Source organism: Mus musculus, chromosome 17 (assembly GCF_000001635.26).
Source record: "Mus musculus strain C57BL/6J chromosome 17, GRCm38.p6 C57BL/6J".
NCBI lineage: Eukaryota > Metazoa > Chordata > Mammalia > Rodentia > Muridae > Mus > Mus musculus.
This window is the reverse complement of record NC_000083.6, coordinates 6,162,103-6,179,293: the sequence shown is the minus strand read 5'-3', so window position 1 is coordinate 6,179,293 and position 17,191 is coordinate 6,162,103. Positions and strand designations below refer to the sequence as shown.

The window sequence follows — 17,191 nt, the reverse complement described above, 5'->3', positions numbered from 1 at the left end:
GCAAGTTATTGAACATCTTGACCTGGATTTTTTTTCTCTTCTATTGAGAACAGCAAATTTTTAGAATACAGTTCCTGTGACGTGTAAGAGACAAAAACATGAAATAAAGCCACTTAAGGCATATGTCTTAGTTATTACTACCAAGGCCACTCCTATGAAGGGAAGCACTTAGCTGGGGTCACTCTAGCAGGCAGCATGGTAACCTGCAGGCAGGTACTGGAGCAATAGCTCCATGCTCAATTAGGCCCTATGAGGTGCTTCAGTGGGCACCCCCTTGCTTCCGTGCCCACCCCTTTGCTTCCGTGGGCACTCCCGTGCTTCCGTGGGCATTCCTGTGCTGGTCTCTATGATTGTCCCTCAGAGTCCACTCACCAAGCAGAGAGTTTTATTGCTCTTTTCTGGTCTCAGTTAGTTTGGCCACCCACTGTTATCTTCAGCTCCTTTCTGATATATTATGTCTTTACTCTTAGAAAACACGCCAGGGACTTCCTGCTACAGAACTGGACCTTGGACTGATCTGGCTTGCCCTCAGCTCCTACTCTCCAGGGTGAGGTTGTGCTGTCTGGTACTCCTCCTGTTTTGTGTTTAATGACACTCATCAAAGGCAGCTCTTGTTCTCACAGAGCTGCTGAGGAAGGTTCTTGCACAGTTTTAACTATTTCCCTGTGGCTATTGTAACTGTACACTTCTATCTACTCTGTTCTCACCTACTACTTAAGCTATGAGCTTCTAATGTTTGAAAGATAGAGACCATCCACATGACATAAAATTCCAAGGCATTAAGATATTATTGTTAGTATTGATTAGGCCGAAGATCACGTAGGATGTCAGCACTGCCTTTGTGAAAACAGAACATTCTTGTCCGTGTGAGAATGTATTCATTTAGTAGGTGATGCACAATGCGATCCCCTGACCCTGATAAAGCCACATCTGCCTCCATCACGCCTCAGAGTAAAAAGAAGGGATGGTACCTGCCCTGGGACACCAATCGGCTGTTTGAAGGAAAACTACAACTGTAGCAGTCTGAAAATCATGTTGCTCTACAAGGCCAAGGAAGGGCATGAGCTCTGCAGTCAGACAGCATAGGTCAGAGCTCAACCCTTGACTTCTAAATGCAAGGTAGTTCTGGGCACCTGTTTTGTCACCTATAATAAGGTGTCAGCAATGACCCTGTCTCTAAGACACTGCTTACACTTAGCAGCTGTCACTACATGTGCCCTGTGGATTCTCACAGAGCTACTGCCTCAGACTCAGAACAGTAGCCATATGGCATCCCCAAAGTCAAGTGTCAGGTGTGGAGGGAGCAACTCTTTATGAATTCTGTGAGATCGATCCCTTTCCAAAGTTGCTTATTGGATCTCTTTGGTGCTGTAAATATCCATCTAGCTAAAGTAGAGGATTCTTGCTTTTAATGGGTTAGTTTTTTGCCTGAAAGTATGTATGCATGCCAAGTGCTTACAAAGACCAGAAAAGGGTATTGGGCTCCTAGAAGTGGAATTACACAGATGGTTGTGAATCGCCATGTGGATACTGAGAATCAAACTCAAGTCTTCTGCAACACAAGCAAGTACTCTTAACCACTGAGCCATCCCTACAGTACCCATAGGACTCTTTTAAAAAAAAAACAACTACTGCTGATGAGCTGTGCCTTCCAAATCAGAATGCCAAGCACTTTAAATCATGACTGAGAAAGACGGGGCAGAAGAAATGGACATATGCTATGGTGGCTTGAATAAAAGGGTCCCATAGATTCATATATTTCAATGCTTAGTCACCAGGGAGTGGCACCATTTGAAAGGATCAGGAGGAAGTGTGATCTCAGTAAAGGAAGTTTGTCACTGGGGGTTGGGGATGGGGCCTTGAGGGTTCAGGCCCATCTCAAGTCCAGGGTCTCTCTCTTGGCCTACAAATTTGGGTAAAATTAAAATTAGGTGGGCATATTTTTTTTTCTTTGAGACAGGGTTTCTCTGAATAACCCTGGCTGTCCTGGAACTCACTTTGTAGAGCAGGCTGGCCTCGAACTCAGAAATCTGCCTGCCTCTGCCTCCCGAGTGCTGGGATTAAAGGCGTGTGCCACCACTGCCCAGCTAGGTGGGCTTTTGAAACCTCAAATCCTACCTCCCATGAGACAATTCCTCCCCAAAAGGCCACACCCACTTTTTACCCTTCTCAGGAAAAGCTTTCTTTAGAGAAAGATCTAACTTATTTCTCCTTTACTTCATACACACAAAAAAGTTTCAGCACAGACCAAGGCTATTCACTCCATTTGCTCTGGGACTCAGCATGTGGCCTCTAAGCAGCACTGTTTCATTGGAAGAGGCCTGCCATCCACTTACCTGAGCCCCACGGTCATTGACCAGTTCCACAGACCACCTGCCTTCATATTGAATCCACACAAAGATTCCTCCGTCTGCATCACATGTGGCCAGTTTCTGGTATGGCTCATTCCATCTCACCAGCACAACCTAGAAAAATTAGAAGATGTTAACCACAATAAAGAAAACAACTGGTCAACTTCATTTCCTTAAAGTATTCAGATCCCAGAACTAAATAGGAAAAGGATGGGAGAGACTGTGGAACCAGTAGGGGGACCAGGCGAAGCCCATATGAATCCAGATATACCTGGCAACTCCTAGAAGACAGCAGACACCTGGGCAAACAATGAACCATGTACACTGATATGAAAACGGAGTCCCACCTGAACCCAGCACCTGCCTCTCATAGGTGTGCAAAGATCTCTCATTTTCTGGTCTTGTGCTGTGGAGAAATGGCTTTCACAAAATTCTCACTTTTGAAACTTGGTATTTGTTTAGTACAGGAAAAAGAAAAGATGAGTCTTAATTTTCTCTTTTCTGAACTATCTTATTTTTGAACAGCTCAGCATCTAAACAGAGCAAATGTCAAAAACACAGTTGAAAGATTTAAGTTGCTTTTGATTTATCTGAGAGAAAATATAAAGGTATAAGCTTCATGAGGTAGTTGAATGAGGACACCCCCCATAGGCTCATGTATTTGATGGTTACTCACCAGGGCATGGCACTATTTGAAAAGATTAGAAGGACTGATTGAAATAGGTGTGGCCTTGTTAGAGGACATGTCACTGGAGGCGGGATTTGAGGCTTTAAAAGCCCACACCAGGCCCAGTGTTCCTCTCTCTGCCTACAAATCAGGTACAGCACTGGTTCCTTGTTCCTTACCATGATGAGGACAATGGACTAATAAGTCTCTGAAGCCATAAGCAAGCCCCAAAGTAAATGCTTTCTTTTATAAATAGTTGCCTTGGCCATGGCGTCTCTTCATGGCAATAGAACAGTTTCTAAAACAGCTTCTAATTTTATGAGTATGGGAACTTAATTCCTTTCATAAAAATTAATATCCTAATGTTTTAATTAAAAAAAACAAAACAATCCAGAAAGGTAGAAAGTCTGGGGATAGCAAGATGGCCCAGAGGGTAAAGATGCTTACTTCAAGCCTGGCAACTCAAGTTTGATCCCTGCAACCTGAGTAAAGGATGTATAGAGGGAACCAACCAAATCTGTCCTCTGACTTCCACACACATGTAGCATGTGTGCTCTCCTCATCATAAACACACAAAAATACTTTTTTTAAAAAAAAAAAATGGGAAGAAGTCTGTCAGGTGGTTTGTGAGTCTGTGTAATAAGCACTTGGCAAGTCTAGGAGCCCCAATTAAAAGTGTCAGGAACACCTATGCAGCAGTGAGTACCTGCCTAGTCTTAAGAGTCTGAGCCATGAAACCAGTATCTCAAGGGTCACCACAGTGAGTGTCCCCTAAGACTCTTCTCACTTGCCTTATCCTGGTGACTGGGACGGAGTCAGCATCATTGTTATACGCCTGCTTTGTGCCTAACACTCAGGTGGAAGCTATGGATCACTTCCACCACCTTCAGTGTGCTCAGAGTTAAGCTTGGAACCGAGACTACCCACAGACACACGAATATCAGAGGTGTTGTGTGTCAGTAGAGGATTGTCACTGATCAGCAAGATCACTCCAGTTAAGACATGAGTGCTTCTTTCTCCCCAGCATTCTGTCTAAAAACTCATAAGGCAGCACCACTATAAATGTTCCCAAGTTCTAACCTAGGCTCTGCAGTGGAAATAAACCTAAGGGCTAATGAACCTCCTCCAATGCCAGACCCACTTCATGCCAGGCTGTAATGCTTCCTTAGAGAGCAACAATACACAAACCACATAACTTCTCAAAACTATGCCGTGGGCACACCTGATCTGGAGGTTTTTATATGTGTTTTCAGGGCACAAAATAATTAAAAGGCCCCAAAGAATAGTCTGACTTACTTTGCCTTGAGCTGAGCATGGTTAACTTACCTCAGAAATTTTTAAGAGGAAAAGATCTTTCCCTCACTAACAAAAAAACAAAACAAAACAAAACAAAACAAAAGCCATCACACTGTCATCTTTTGAACCCTGGCAACCTTTAAGCTAACCCAGTTAATGGCTTACCTCGCTACAGTCAACTTCCAAGACTGCAGACATTAACAACTCCCCATGTAGCCCCACCCAGCCTGTGCTGAGACTTGCTGTGGCCAGCTCTGCATGTTTGTCATTGCCATATTGTGCTGTGACTATTATGCAGGATCTGTGCTGCTGAGAACATCTTCAAAATGACCAGCTATTTTTAGCATATTCTAAAATAATATGTAGTTGGAAGCTTTAATCATTATTAAATTATATCTTTGGGGCTGGAGAGATGGCTCAGTGGTTAAGAGCACTGACTGCTTTTCCAAAGGTCGTGAGTTCAAATCCCAGCAACCACATGGTGGCTCATAACCATCTGTAATGAGATCTGATGCCCTCTTCTGATGTGTCTGAAGACAGTGACAGTGTACTTATAATAAATAAATAAACAAATAAATGTTTAAATTATAACTTTGAACTATAAAAGTATTAAAAATTATTTCAAACTCCCAACGGCATTTTAACAATACTGCCTGTATGTTTAAGATGAACCAAACACTGTTAGATGCCAAAGAAAGAAATTAGACATCTTTAGCCCCAAAGAATTCGTTTATCAAACAGATATGAGGAGGGGACCATCACAGGTATGGACAAGAGAGCAACAAAGTAAGATTTACTCATGTAAACCTAGTTTATTTGTTTGTTTAATTCATTTGATTTTTTTTAAAAAAATCAACAACTTAAGTCTTTGATATCTGGATGCATAAAATTCAGAACTTCCTAACAGTTAATAAAGAAAGCCCAATGTCCTTGCTTCTTAGATCTGACAGTGATCCGGCCTGAGCACGGCAATACACGAGTATGTGGGCTCTAAGTTGGTCTCTAGTTGACAGGCTTTACCCCCAGGAGCCCACACCCATTGCAAAATGGCTACCAAGGAGTGGAGTGTGATAAACAGGAACACCGTATTCATGAATGGTCAGTTTTAAATCATTTCCCTAGGTGAGCATGGTGAGCATTCATCTACTGTAAGGCTTCTACAAAATGCACGCTTTTACCACTAGCTGCCACTGCCATGTATAACATATTTAGTTACCATCAAGAAAACACCTCTTTGTGGAAATAATCTAAAGTCATAGAATGACACAAACATAACCGAGCAGAGGCAAAACCTATTTAAAATTATCTAATGTTAAAGTAAGATTTATGTTTTTAAAAAATATTTATTCTTCACCCCCGCTCTTACACACACACACACACACACACACACACACACACACACACACGCACACCAAGTTTTCTGTCTTCGCAAATACCAGAACAGGGAATCAGATGGCTGTGAGTCACCATGTGGTTGCTGGGAATTGAACTCAGTTCCTCTGGAAGAGCAGAACCATCTCTACAGCCCCAGATTTTTTTATTTTAAGATAACACAGTTGCTACTGTTGGGTAAACAATGCACTCTTGACTCAGTTTGATCCTTCTGGAATTCTGAATTGAGATGTGACAGTAATTGGAAATGTGGTCCTAGCAAGCTTCTTTACCCCAAGTTCTAATTGGCACGGCTGAGTAGGTGGTAACTCAGAGTGGAAGCAGGAGACTTTGCCATTGATTCTCGGTTTAAAACTGAAGTGGAAGGGCTGGTGTTTGCTTGGCTGGTTCACTCTCATTTCCTCTCCTGTCTGCACTGCACAGCTGCCTGCCTTATCTCCCAGTAGCTTATTTCCTGCTCTCTACAGCCTGCCAGCCTGCTTGGCAGCCTTAGGACATACCAGAGTGTTGAGGAATTACCAGACAGGGTCAGCTGGGATCTCAGCTGCCCAGATTGTGTAGTTAGGTGCTATGGATCCACCTAGGCATCCTAGCCACAGCTTTCCTGCCCTTCTAAAGGGAACAGGATTCATTCAGTCTGTGCACCAAAAGCCTCCCCCAGCTAGGGTGTTAGCTGAAGGCTGCATTCATCTGGGAGGGGGAAAAAGTGAGCTAAGTTTTAATTCATGCCTTTGAGTATTCAAAAAGAAAAACCTATGGCTGTCTCGTATAAGATGCAGCCTACCGTTTTATAGCATGGCAGCTAACAAATATTTATTGAAATTATTAAAGTCAGAATAAAAGCACAGGACAGGACCTCTGGAAGCATATTCGGATTCTAAGCTGAGGTGCAAGCATGCTGGTTCACTTCCTCTAATAGAATTACTTCTAGGGAAAGCAAAGTAAGTGCCAATTAGTGCCAATGCTGGGCCTCTGAAGCAGCACCCTCCAAACGGTGGGCGTGCCCACAGGAAATGACACATCAGGGAGCGACCGCATTACCAGGGTTCAGGGACTTTACCTTTAATCTAAGAAGAACACAATTTGAACAATTTTTTTTAAAAAGCCTTATAACAAACAATCCTGTGATAATCACCACCCAATTCATCTAATTCTATAATTTATTAAGTGAAACAACAGCAAGTCCAACTACATAAGCCATGATAGTTATTTTAACTATCATCATGGAAATGGCAATATTAACAAGAGAAATCAGCAGATTCAATGCAATTCCCATCAAAATTCCAATAACATTCTTCACAGAACTTAAATCAAAAACAACAACTAACATCTATACAGCAACAGAAAAATCCATCCACAGTCAAAGTTCTAATCAGAACCAACAACCTTAAAGGTATTTACATCCTGACCACAAGTTACACAACAGAGCTACAATGAAAAAGACAGCATGAGGCTGGCCCAGAAACAGAAAGACCCCAAATTAAACTCCAACAGTTACAGCCACCTAACTTTTGACCAAGATGTCAAAGATATACACTGGGAGAAAAAAATAAGTCTATTCAATAAATGGTGCTGGCTAAACTTGATATCCAGCTGCAGAAGAATAAGGTAGATTTATATCTCTTACCCTGTACAAGAATCAATTCAAATGCATCAAAGACAGAATATAAAACCTGAAATGTTGAACCTGCTAGAGAAAATACTTCAAGACACAGGCATAGGCAAGAACTTTCTGACTAGGGCTCCAATAACCCAAAAGTAACTCAAAACCTGACAGATGAGAGTCCATGAAAATAAAAAGCTTCTGCATGGTGCAACACTTCAAAACAGAGACAGTCTCTGCAGCTACACGTCAACCAGAGGCATAGGTAAGACTCTGCGTGCAGTTTTAGACTGCAGAAACCACTGGCCAGCAAGAGGTCTCAGCTGGTAAAGGACTTGCTGCAAAACCTGCTGAGCCAAGCTTGACCCCTGACACGCACATAGAAGAGAACTGACTTCTGCAAGCTGTCCTCTGAACCCCACATTCCAACTATGCCATTCATGGGAGCACGTGTGTGCTTACAAGCACAATAAATAAACAAACAAAAAATATAGTAATTTAAAAAAAAAATGGAAAAGAAATGGCAGCAAACGCTGGAGAAGACACGAGGGAAGACTAGCACTCACAGCGGAGGGTCAGAACCTGACGCAGAACCTATGGAGACCGCTAACACGGAGCCCGGCTGTGCCGCTGGCCCTGAGAATGTAACCAAAGTACTACCGCAGGCACTCACACTTCCATGTGAACTGATGCTCTGTTCACAACAGCAAGGAAATGGAATCAGCCTAGATGTCTATAAGCAGATGGAATGGATCATGAAAACATGGCACACACTCTTGAAGCCTCATTCAGTTGCAGAGAAAAGGGAAATCTAAAAAGCTGGAGGAAAAATGAATCTCAAATTATTATATTGAACAAACTTCTACACAAAAAGACAAATATGCTTGTCCTCTCGCGTATGTGAATACCAGCTTTTAGATTTTTTTTTATGTATGTGGGCTTGAGTGTGGGTACAGGTCATGACAGTAGGCCAGAGACCATAAGAGAAAAGGGTTTTTTTTTTTTTTTTTTAGTTTTCTTAAATCTTTTTTTTTTTTTATCTCATTTTTCTATTTTTAATTTCTTTTTTTTTTTCCATTTTTTATTAGGTATTTAACTCATTTACATTTCCAATGCTATACCAAAAGTCCCCCATATCCACCCACCCCCACTCCCCTGCCCACCCACTCCCCCTTTTTGGCCCTGGTATTCCCCTGTACTGGGGCATATAAAGTTTGCAAGTCCAATGGGCCTCTCTTTCCAGTGATGGCCGACTAGGCCATCTTTTGATATATATGCAGCTAGAGTCAAGAGCTCCGGGGTACTGGTTAGCTCATAATGTTGTTCCACCTATAGGGTTGCAGATCCCTTTAGCTCCTTGGCTACTTTCTCTAGCTCCTCCATTGGGAGCCCTATGATCCATCCATTAGCTGACTGTGAGCATCCACTTCTGTGTTTGCTGGGCCCCGGCATAGTCTCACAAGAGACAGCTACATCTGCGTCCTTTCAATAAAATCTTGCTAGTGTATGCAATGGTGGAGAAAAGGGTTTTAAGGAGGCAGGGGTTGGGGTAACCGAAGCCACGTGCCATGAAAGCAGAAAGGGAGCTACTAGGAATGGAAGAATCCAAGTGGCGAGGGAAGGAAATGGAGCACAGAGTGAAGAGTACGGCAAGATGATCAGCCAAAACAATGTGTTAAATCCCATCGTTTTATATAATTACATATAAATCAGAAACAGCTAGATTATACTTTTTCTGTATTTTTGGAAGTCTGATTTCATATTCATGAGTTCTGTGTACATCCCTTCAAGTAAAATACTGCACTTGAAATAAAAACACAAATTGCTCATCACAGTACTCATTGGGGATATTCAGATGGAACTCTGGCCCAAAGAACATGTACAATTCTGTATAAAACATGGACAACTAAGTTCTATGTAATTTCACTGTATTATCTACTGCTGAAATCAAGAGTGACTCTGGCCAAAATTCCTCAATGAGGATGAAGATGAGGTCAGCAGAGAGTAGGACAAACACAAAGGGACCTAGTTCTGGATGTTATGTGACAGGGACTACTGTAACGATTATAACCACAGCTACCATGCAGTGGGTGCCGATACTTTGCTTGCTTCTCTACTAACAACATTATATACAATTTCTCAGTTAACTGCAGGGGTTCTCGCCAATAATAATTACAATTTGCCTTGCTTTTAGTGATACAAAAACTAAGGCATGCAAAGATTTCATAATTTGAAGTCTCAACTCAGTGGTGGTGCCATATGTGAAGTCTAAAACAAGAGAGCCCATGGTCCTTAGCAGTCTCCTGCCTCTCCCTATAATTTTTTCAAATCAGATCCAGGAGAACTAAGAAAAGTGTAAAAACATCAAACCATAGAACATCCCCAGTAAGCAAAATTGTATAGGTATTATGTATCAAAGAAAAGTTTTGAAGAAAATAAAATGGAAAAAATAGACTAAACCCTAGAAATAGTAAACACACTCAGATTTGTATGGACACCCACTGTTTCAGGCTGTCAGGCAGTCTTGATCGCCATGAGGAGAAATGTCTAGTTCCATCCAGGTGTTGATAGAACGTACCATGACAACCCATCTGCAGAGCACCAAGCTGCAGGCAGGTCCTGGGGACCTCCATTCTTCTACTGCTGGTGACTGCTCTAAAGGGGAAAACCAAGATCCTTCCAGAACCTGCAGAGGGCTCTGAGAGACAAACGCACCTTTTCATCTGAGCTGCTACTGTAGTGATACAAGACTCCAACTGATTCTGAATTTGGGTTGGCCCTATCAAAGGTCATATTAAAATGTGACCCTCAGAGAAGCTACAGAGCACTGTTGCAGTCTTGAAAAGAGACTGGGAATTCTTTCTCTTCAATACTGGGCTGGTTATGGTAACAGTCAGCTGTGAGAAGCTGTTCCAACCTCTCTTCCACCTTTTCTGCACACTGAGTTTCTGCCCGGGTCTGTTTGCCCTTTCAGCTTCTCCCTCACAAACTGAACCACCCTAACAGCCTCACCAGAAGCTGAGCAGGTGCTGACAACTGCTCCCAGATCTCCACAACTGTGAGCTAAAACAATTCTTTTCCTCATAACCTACTGTCAGGTGTTTTGTTAATAGCAACCCAAAGAGAATCATGAAACTTACCATCAATAAATTGTATTTCATTGTTTTATGTGCATGAGTGGTTTTGCCTGCGTATGTCTGTATACCACATGCATATCCGCTGCCTGTAGAGGCCAGAAGAGTTGCATCCCCTAGAACTGGAGTTATAGACAGTTATGAGCTGTCCTGTGGGTTCTGGGAATCAAATCCAGGTCAAAGTTAAACAAACAGCTAGAACTGGCTCTTCACTACTAAGCCAACTCTCTAGCCTCAGACTTAAAACATCTGGGGTAATATTTTAGCTAATTTACCGTAATACTTACAACCAAGATATTATATGGTGTGTTTTGAGCTTTTTCTGCTATAAGCTGAGCTGTATGTTATCATTTCTGATGGTAAGATTAATTTGGTGAGGGGATAAAAATTTAGAATAATTAAAGAATTCTGAAAAGGACCTTCCTGGGTATGGTTGTACATTCTACAAGCCAGCAGCAGGGAAGCTAACACTGGCGAGCTGGGGGCCTGGGCTATGAAGCAAGGATGAGCTTATACAAGCAAAGTGAAATGTGTACTAATGAGAGAGAGAGAGAAAGAGAGAGAGAGAGAGAGAGAGAGAGAGAGAGAGAGAGAGAGAGAGAGAGAGAGATGCATTTTTATAAGTAAACTAACAGGCTTGAAGTCCTTATGCTAAAAGTAAAATTCTTATCTGGGAATAGCATTGAGCAAGCATCCTCCTAGCCATGGAGGAAGGCTGAGGCAAGTAGACCATGAACCCACAGTGCTGACATGCGGAACCCCAACACCAGGCTCCGGTCTGTCCTCACAGTCAGTCACTGTTAGTCACTGGTCTGTCCTGATAATCAGTCACTGTTAGCGTTCTTCTGCATCCCCAGGCCTTGAGCTACTCTGTCATGTGGACCCTGACATCTTCATCCTGGGTGTGGATGAGTTTTCTGTCTGCTCTAGGACACCATCAGCACATTTCTGCTAACTTAAGTTTAATTTCCTTCCTGTCATCCATGACCTTGAACTACCAGACAATTCAAAACTGCACCTTCAGATAAGTTTATTGAAAAAGGTGTGACACTGTTTCTGAGCCACTTTCATTTTGATCATTCATTGTAATCCTCACAATGGTTCCATAGAACAGGTATGATCATGGTCAGATGATAGCTGGGAGCTAGTGTAATTTACAAAGTAGAGCAGAAATGCCTGTTGGACTATTCTGAGCGATGGAAGCTGCACAGCGAGAACGACAGGGCAGGTCTGAAGTCACAAGACGGGACTTGGGTTCAGGTTCCGAATCTTACTGGCTGTGGGACTGGGAAATGGGCTGATCTGAGCCTCTGAGTCCACAAACTGTTTCACTAAACAGTTACCCACTGTAACTAAACCGGCCATGACACTGACCTCTGAACCCCAGTTCTTACTGCATTTGGGACACAGCATCATTCCCTCCTGACTTCCTCAGATTAATAGATTTATTATGCACTTTGACTCATTTATGTGAAAAAGATATTTTCCTAATTAACCAATCACCCTTTGGTGTAAAGACACCTCATAAATGCCAGAGTTAATGATCCATAAGTCTTGTGGTTTAGTAATGAAGTATCAGTGATGACATAGGAAGTGACATTTGTCCAGGTTTCCCAAGTGGCTTCCCTAGCATCACAGTATTTAAAGTATCAAATTTTACTCTTCCTATACCTCTATGGGCGAACAATCTATTACTATCATTTCAGAGCTGAGAACCTGGCTCATAAATTTAAGGTGATTTCACCCAAGTATAACCAGCAAGAGAGGGGTCACCCAAGGTCTTCTGCTTTGCCACCCTCTCTCTGTTCTGCCTAGCAAATGGACAGTGAAGAGGAAAGATCACAGGGACATCTACCATGCTAGAAAGCTATCTCCACAACTCAAACTGAGAACAAATCCTCAGACTCATGAGTCACTGAACCCACTGTCCTGCCAGCCCTTCTAGAGGCCCATAATATCAGCAAGCACAAGGACTTTTGAGAGACGCCAAAACTAAACAAACACACATATACATAAGGGTTTCCTGATAACACAACAGCCACCCAGTCAGACAAATTGCCAAAACCATGTTTAGGTTTTACACTAAAGACCATAATGGATCCTTTGGAATCGTCTAAGGAATACAGGAGACGATAGTGCACCTAGGTGTCAAGTCTGCATGATGTTCCCACCTCTACTCCATGCTCCCTGACACGAGGGAGTTTTCCGCTCAAGGGAGAGAGGTGTGCAAGTGTGAGTTACACGCACTAACAATGAGGGTGCCAAATCCAGAGGTTAGCATTCAATTTGTTCTAATTAAGATTTTACTAGAAAATAGTTAATGTAAGTTTTTTTAAAAAGCGATTTGCAGGGGCTGGCAAGATGGCTCAGCAGTTCAGAGCATTGACTGCTCTCCCGAAGGTCCTGAGTTCAATTCCCAGCAACCACAAGGTGGCTCACAACCACCCGTAATGAGATCTGATGCCCTCTTCTGGGGTGTCTGAAGACATCTACAGTGTACTTATATATGATAATAAATAAACCTAAAAAAAAAAAAAAAAGATTTGCTATTTTTATTTGTTCCTATAGACTGGCATGAATTTATATGCACCATGTTTTGATGCCTATGGATCCCAGAAGGCACTGGATTCTCAGAACTGGATTGTGAACAGCCATATAGACGCTGGGAACCAAACCTGGGTCCACCACAAGGGCAGCAAGCACTCGTGACTACTGAGTCACCTCTCCAACCTGCTCCGATCTGAGGTTCTAGAAGGACAAAGGAAGTAATGCGACTGCTCTGATTAAGGAGGGCACCTGAACTGCTCTTTCTGCATGGGAAAAGGGCAGATTCTATCCACACAGCAAGTCAGAAATTCATTCTCCTAAACTCAAATAAGCAAGCCCATACATGAGAAAACAAAACAAAACAAAACCTCATGTTTGAACACAAACTATCACCAATTATCCACACTTAAAAAAATTATGTTTTAAATGTATAGGAGTGCACTGCAGCTGTCTTCAGACACACCAGAAGGAGGCATCAGATCCCACTACAGATGGTTGTGAGCCACCATGTGGTTACTGGGAACTGAACTCAGGACCTTTGGAAGAGCAGTCAGTGCTCTTAAGCTCTAAGCCATCTCTCCAGTCCCCAATTATTCACATTTTAATGATATTAAATCTTTGAAAATGAGTAATTTTCCACTAAGCTAGCAAGCGGATCCCAAAGCCTGTTGGAGAGGGGTCCGGGGCTAAGCCTGCACTCACCCTGCTCCGTGAGCTAACTGGGGTTAATGCTATGTCACAGGTGCCTGCATGCTGTGGCTATGCTACATTGTGCCACAGGGAAGGTGTTTCACGTGCCTTCTAATCCCCAAGCACCAACTTTTCCAGGATAGTCTCAGATAAAATTATGGTGCTGGGTCAAAAACAACACAACAACAACAACAAAAATAAGAAGAAACAAAAACCCTACTTGCTGCCAAGGAAAAGTTGTGTATCTTATTTTCTTGCCTGTAATCATTTCTCCCAAGTTAACCACAAATCAGACATAAATGTCTAAATGAATCACAAGATCGTACTGGGCCCTCTACATGGCCTGAGCAATGTGACCCCCAGCTCACGAGTGTTTGTCTGTTGTTTTCCACACAAAGACAATGGATTTCTCCACCCTGGAGTCTAGCAAAGAGCTTGGGTTCTTGTCAAATGGAAAGTGTTCTATGAGTCATCTCCACATAGACACCAATGGCTCTTATAACACTGCCCTGCCTTCAGTGCAACAGTGCACACATATCAGGTTTCTGATGCCTTTTTTTTTTTTTTTTTTTTTTTGCTTGAAAGTTATTTGATAGGCTCAAGCAATCCGTGTGAAGCACGGGTGCTGAACACAGAGAGGCCACTTAAGGACTAAGAAGGATTTGTTTCATGTAATACTGTCCTAACTCTTATCCTAAGAATTAATACCCAAGTAAAGGAACTCTATGTAGCTTGGGTGCTAGTGAGAGGCTGTTAATAATTTCTGCTGAACCTATGGCAAGGACCTCAGAGTAAACTCAAATCTCAGCCGACCCTCATTTTAACATGTAATGAAAACTAAAATTAAAAACTGCCAATAAGATCTCAGAACTATGGGACACAAGAGGCTTGTCATTTTACCTTCAAACCCTTCTGCTAACTGGAAGACATTTTTTCCCTTAAGAACTAAGATTTGGAATAGTTGTTTTAAACTACAAAACACTAATAATAACAGTTACAAATTTTAAATGTGTGTCACAAGATAATATAAAAATATTCTAGCATATAAAGTATCCTCAGACAATGGAGCTGGAGAGATGGTTCAGCAGTTAAGAGCAGTGTCTGCTCTGCTACAGAAGATCGAAATTTGGTTTCTAGAAACCACATGATGGCTCACAACTGCTTGTAACTCCAGTTTCAGGGGATCTGACACTCTCTTCTGGCCTTTGTGGGCACTAGGCACACACATGGTACACATGTATACATATGTACGTATGTACATGTAGGCAAAACACTTATACTCATGAAATTCTAAAAAAAAAAAAAAAAGATAAAAACATAAAATGCCAGTAAAAGATGGCCAGTGGTAACAGCATTGGTCAAGCCTGAAGACCTGAGTTTGATCCCCAGAAACTATAGTAGAACTGACTCCCAAAAGTTATCTTCTGACAAAATGTGTTCCATGGCACACGTATGCCTGCACACAGACACATTATAAGCATCATATAGTAATAATTTTCAGGTCTATATTTCTCTTTAAAAATCTAAGGTAGACAGCAAGAGGAAATAAAACACACAGAAAGGCACATGCATCTTGTCTCCTCTGACCTCCACACACATTCATGCATGCACATGCACACACACACACACACACACACACACACACACACACACACTGACTGCTCTTCTGAAGGTCTTGAGTTCAAATCCTAGCAACCACATGGCGGCTCACAACTACCCATAATGAGATCTGACGCCCTCTACTGGCATGTCTGAAGACAGCTACAGTGTACTTATGTATAGTAATAAATAAATCTTTGAAAAAAGAAAAGAAAATATGTCAAGCTATCAGGCAAGCAGTTAAGACGTCTCTCTGTTATGTGAGCCGGTGGGCCCTGTAGTTCAATGCTAACAGCTTTCAGAGAGCTTTCGATCATTCCATCTCTACAGCACTGCAGCTGTTGCTCCAACCTCTCCCTTCAGAGGACCTAAGAAGTCAAATCAGCTCGCACATAGTGCTGACTTCTGAGAACCTGCCAGTCCTTACCTGTCCTGCTAAGGGTTTTGCTGCTTCTAAGTTCTGTTCCAGTTATCGGACAGCTTCCTTTTTTGTCTTAAAGATAGCAGAGTGGATTTGTTTACTTATTAGTATTTCTTTGAGATAAGGTCTTACTATGTAGCCTAGGTTGGCCTTCAACTGACAATTCTCTTGCCTCAGACCACCAGGCACTTAGGATAACAGGTGTGTACCACTATACACAGCTTAAGGTGGATTGTGTCTTTAAAAACTTAGAAAACAGGAAACTCAAATCTACTCCAGAAGAATGCTCGCCAGGCTTCTCTGCTCTGGAACGTTACCTGAGTAGTACTTGACAGTTAGATGGCAAAGGGGCTTTAATTTTAACATGATGGCTTTGCAAGCTAAGGAGCTAGACACCTTACTATGGTCTCCTGTGTTATCTGTTTTTTAGGTACCAAAACCCTGTGCTGTACAGATCACATTTCACCAGCTAATAATCCTACAATTTAAATGGTATTATCTGCATCAACTACAAGTTGTATTTCTAAGGTACAATGAGAAACTGAAGCCTGAAGTGCATTTAGCCTACATCAAGGAGTTCAGCTGAGGCCAGGAACAGGACAAACATCAGCTAGAGCTTGAGCCAGGTCCAGCCAAGGTCACCAGACATCAGTTGTCCATGTTCCAAATTCTCTGTTGGCCTCTTCTCCGGCTCCTGGTACTAGCATATGGATGAGAGCTACTCCAAACTTCACACTCTCTTTTCTTTCAAGTCCAGTGGAAATGAACAAGGTATCCCCTGCCCCCCACCCCAAAAAAAAAAAAAAAAAAAAAACCCTTGACAGGCTGTTCAAAGTTTCTCTGCATCTCACTGATCTGAGCCATTTGATGCCATTTCACTGATGCCAGGAACACAGATCACCACCTAAGCCTGGGTTGTCATCAATCACCTGAACCGGGACTGAAGTCTCAGCAGGAGCCCCAGCTTAAGGGTGGGACTTGAATGAAGGATGGGTGATACTGGACTTCTTAAATAACAGAAGTCAAACAATGTTGTATCCCTAGCAGAGAAAATGAAGACTGAGGAGACTTTTAAATTAATTGCTGTCAAAATTACTCTGATCCTACTATCATCCTGTCACTGCCATACAACGTACTCTTACAAATCAGAGAGGGGCTACTGCTTAACTAGAGATCTGGGTTTTGAATCCATTCTCTGGTAAACATTTCAAGGATAAACTCCACATGTAGCTCATAACAGTGCTGATCAGAACAAACAGAAGTAAGATCAGGACAAACCTAAAGTGAAGAAAGCAGGCGATGTTTGTGCTTTTCGTATTTATGGTTTGAATGCATGTACATGGTACAAAATCACAATGTGGAGAAAGATGCAGAGGAAAAAAGCTCCCTCTCGCCCTGCCTCCAGAGTCCTAATTCCTTTTGCAGAGACAACAACTGTTACTAGTCTCTTGCACAACCCATGCTAGAGATAAGTCTCTATAAACAGAAACA

The 17,191-nt window shown here is 42.3% G+C and overlaps 1 protein-coding gene across 15 annotated transcripts in view; it reads right to left on the bottom strand.

The window, feature by feature from the left end:
• The window catches only part of Tulp4 (tubby like protein 4), a 134,385-nt gene that overhangs the window by 61,344 nt on the left and 55,850 nt on the right, over positions 1-17,191 (bottom strand). For all 15 annotated transcript variants that reach the window (XM_030250031.1, XM_030250033.1, XM_030250034.1 and 12 more), the window contains one exon: positions 2,337-2,465. In XM_030250031.1, the coding sequence (XP_030105891.1) occupies positions 2,337-2,465 (129 nt within the window). The remainder of the gene's footprint in view (positions 1-2,336; positions 2,466-17,191) is intronic.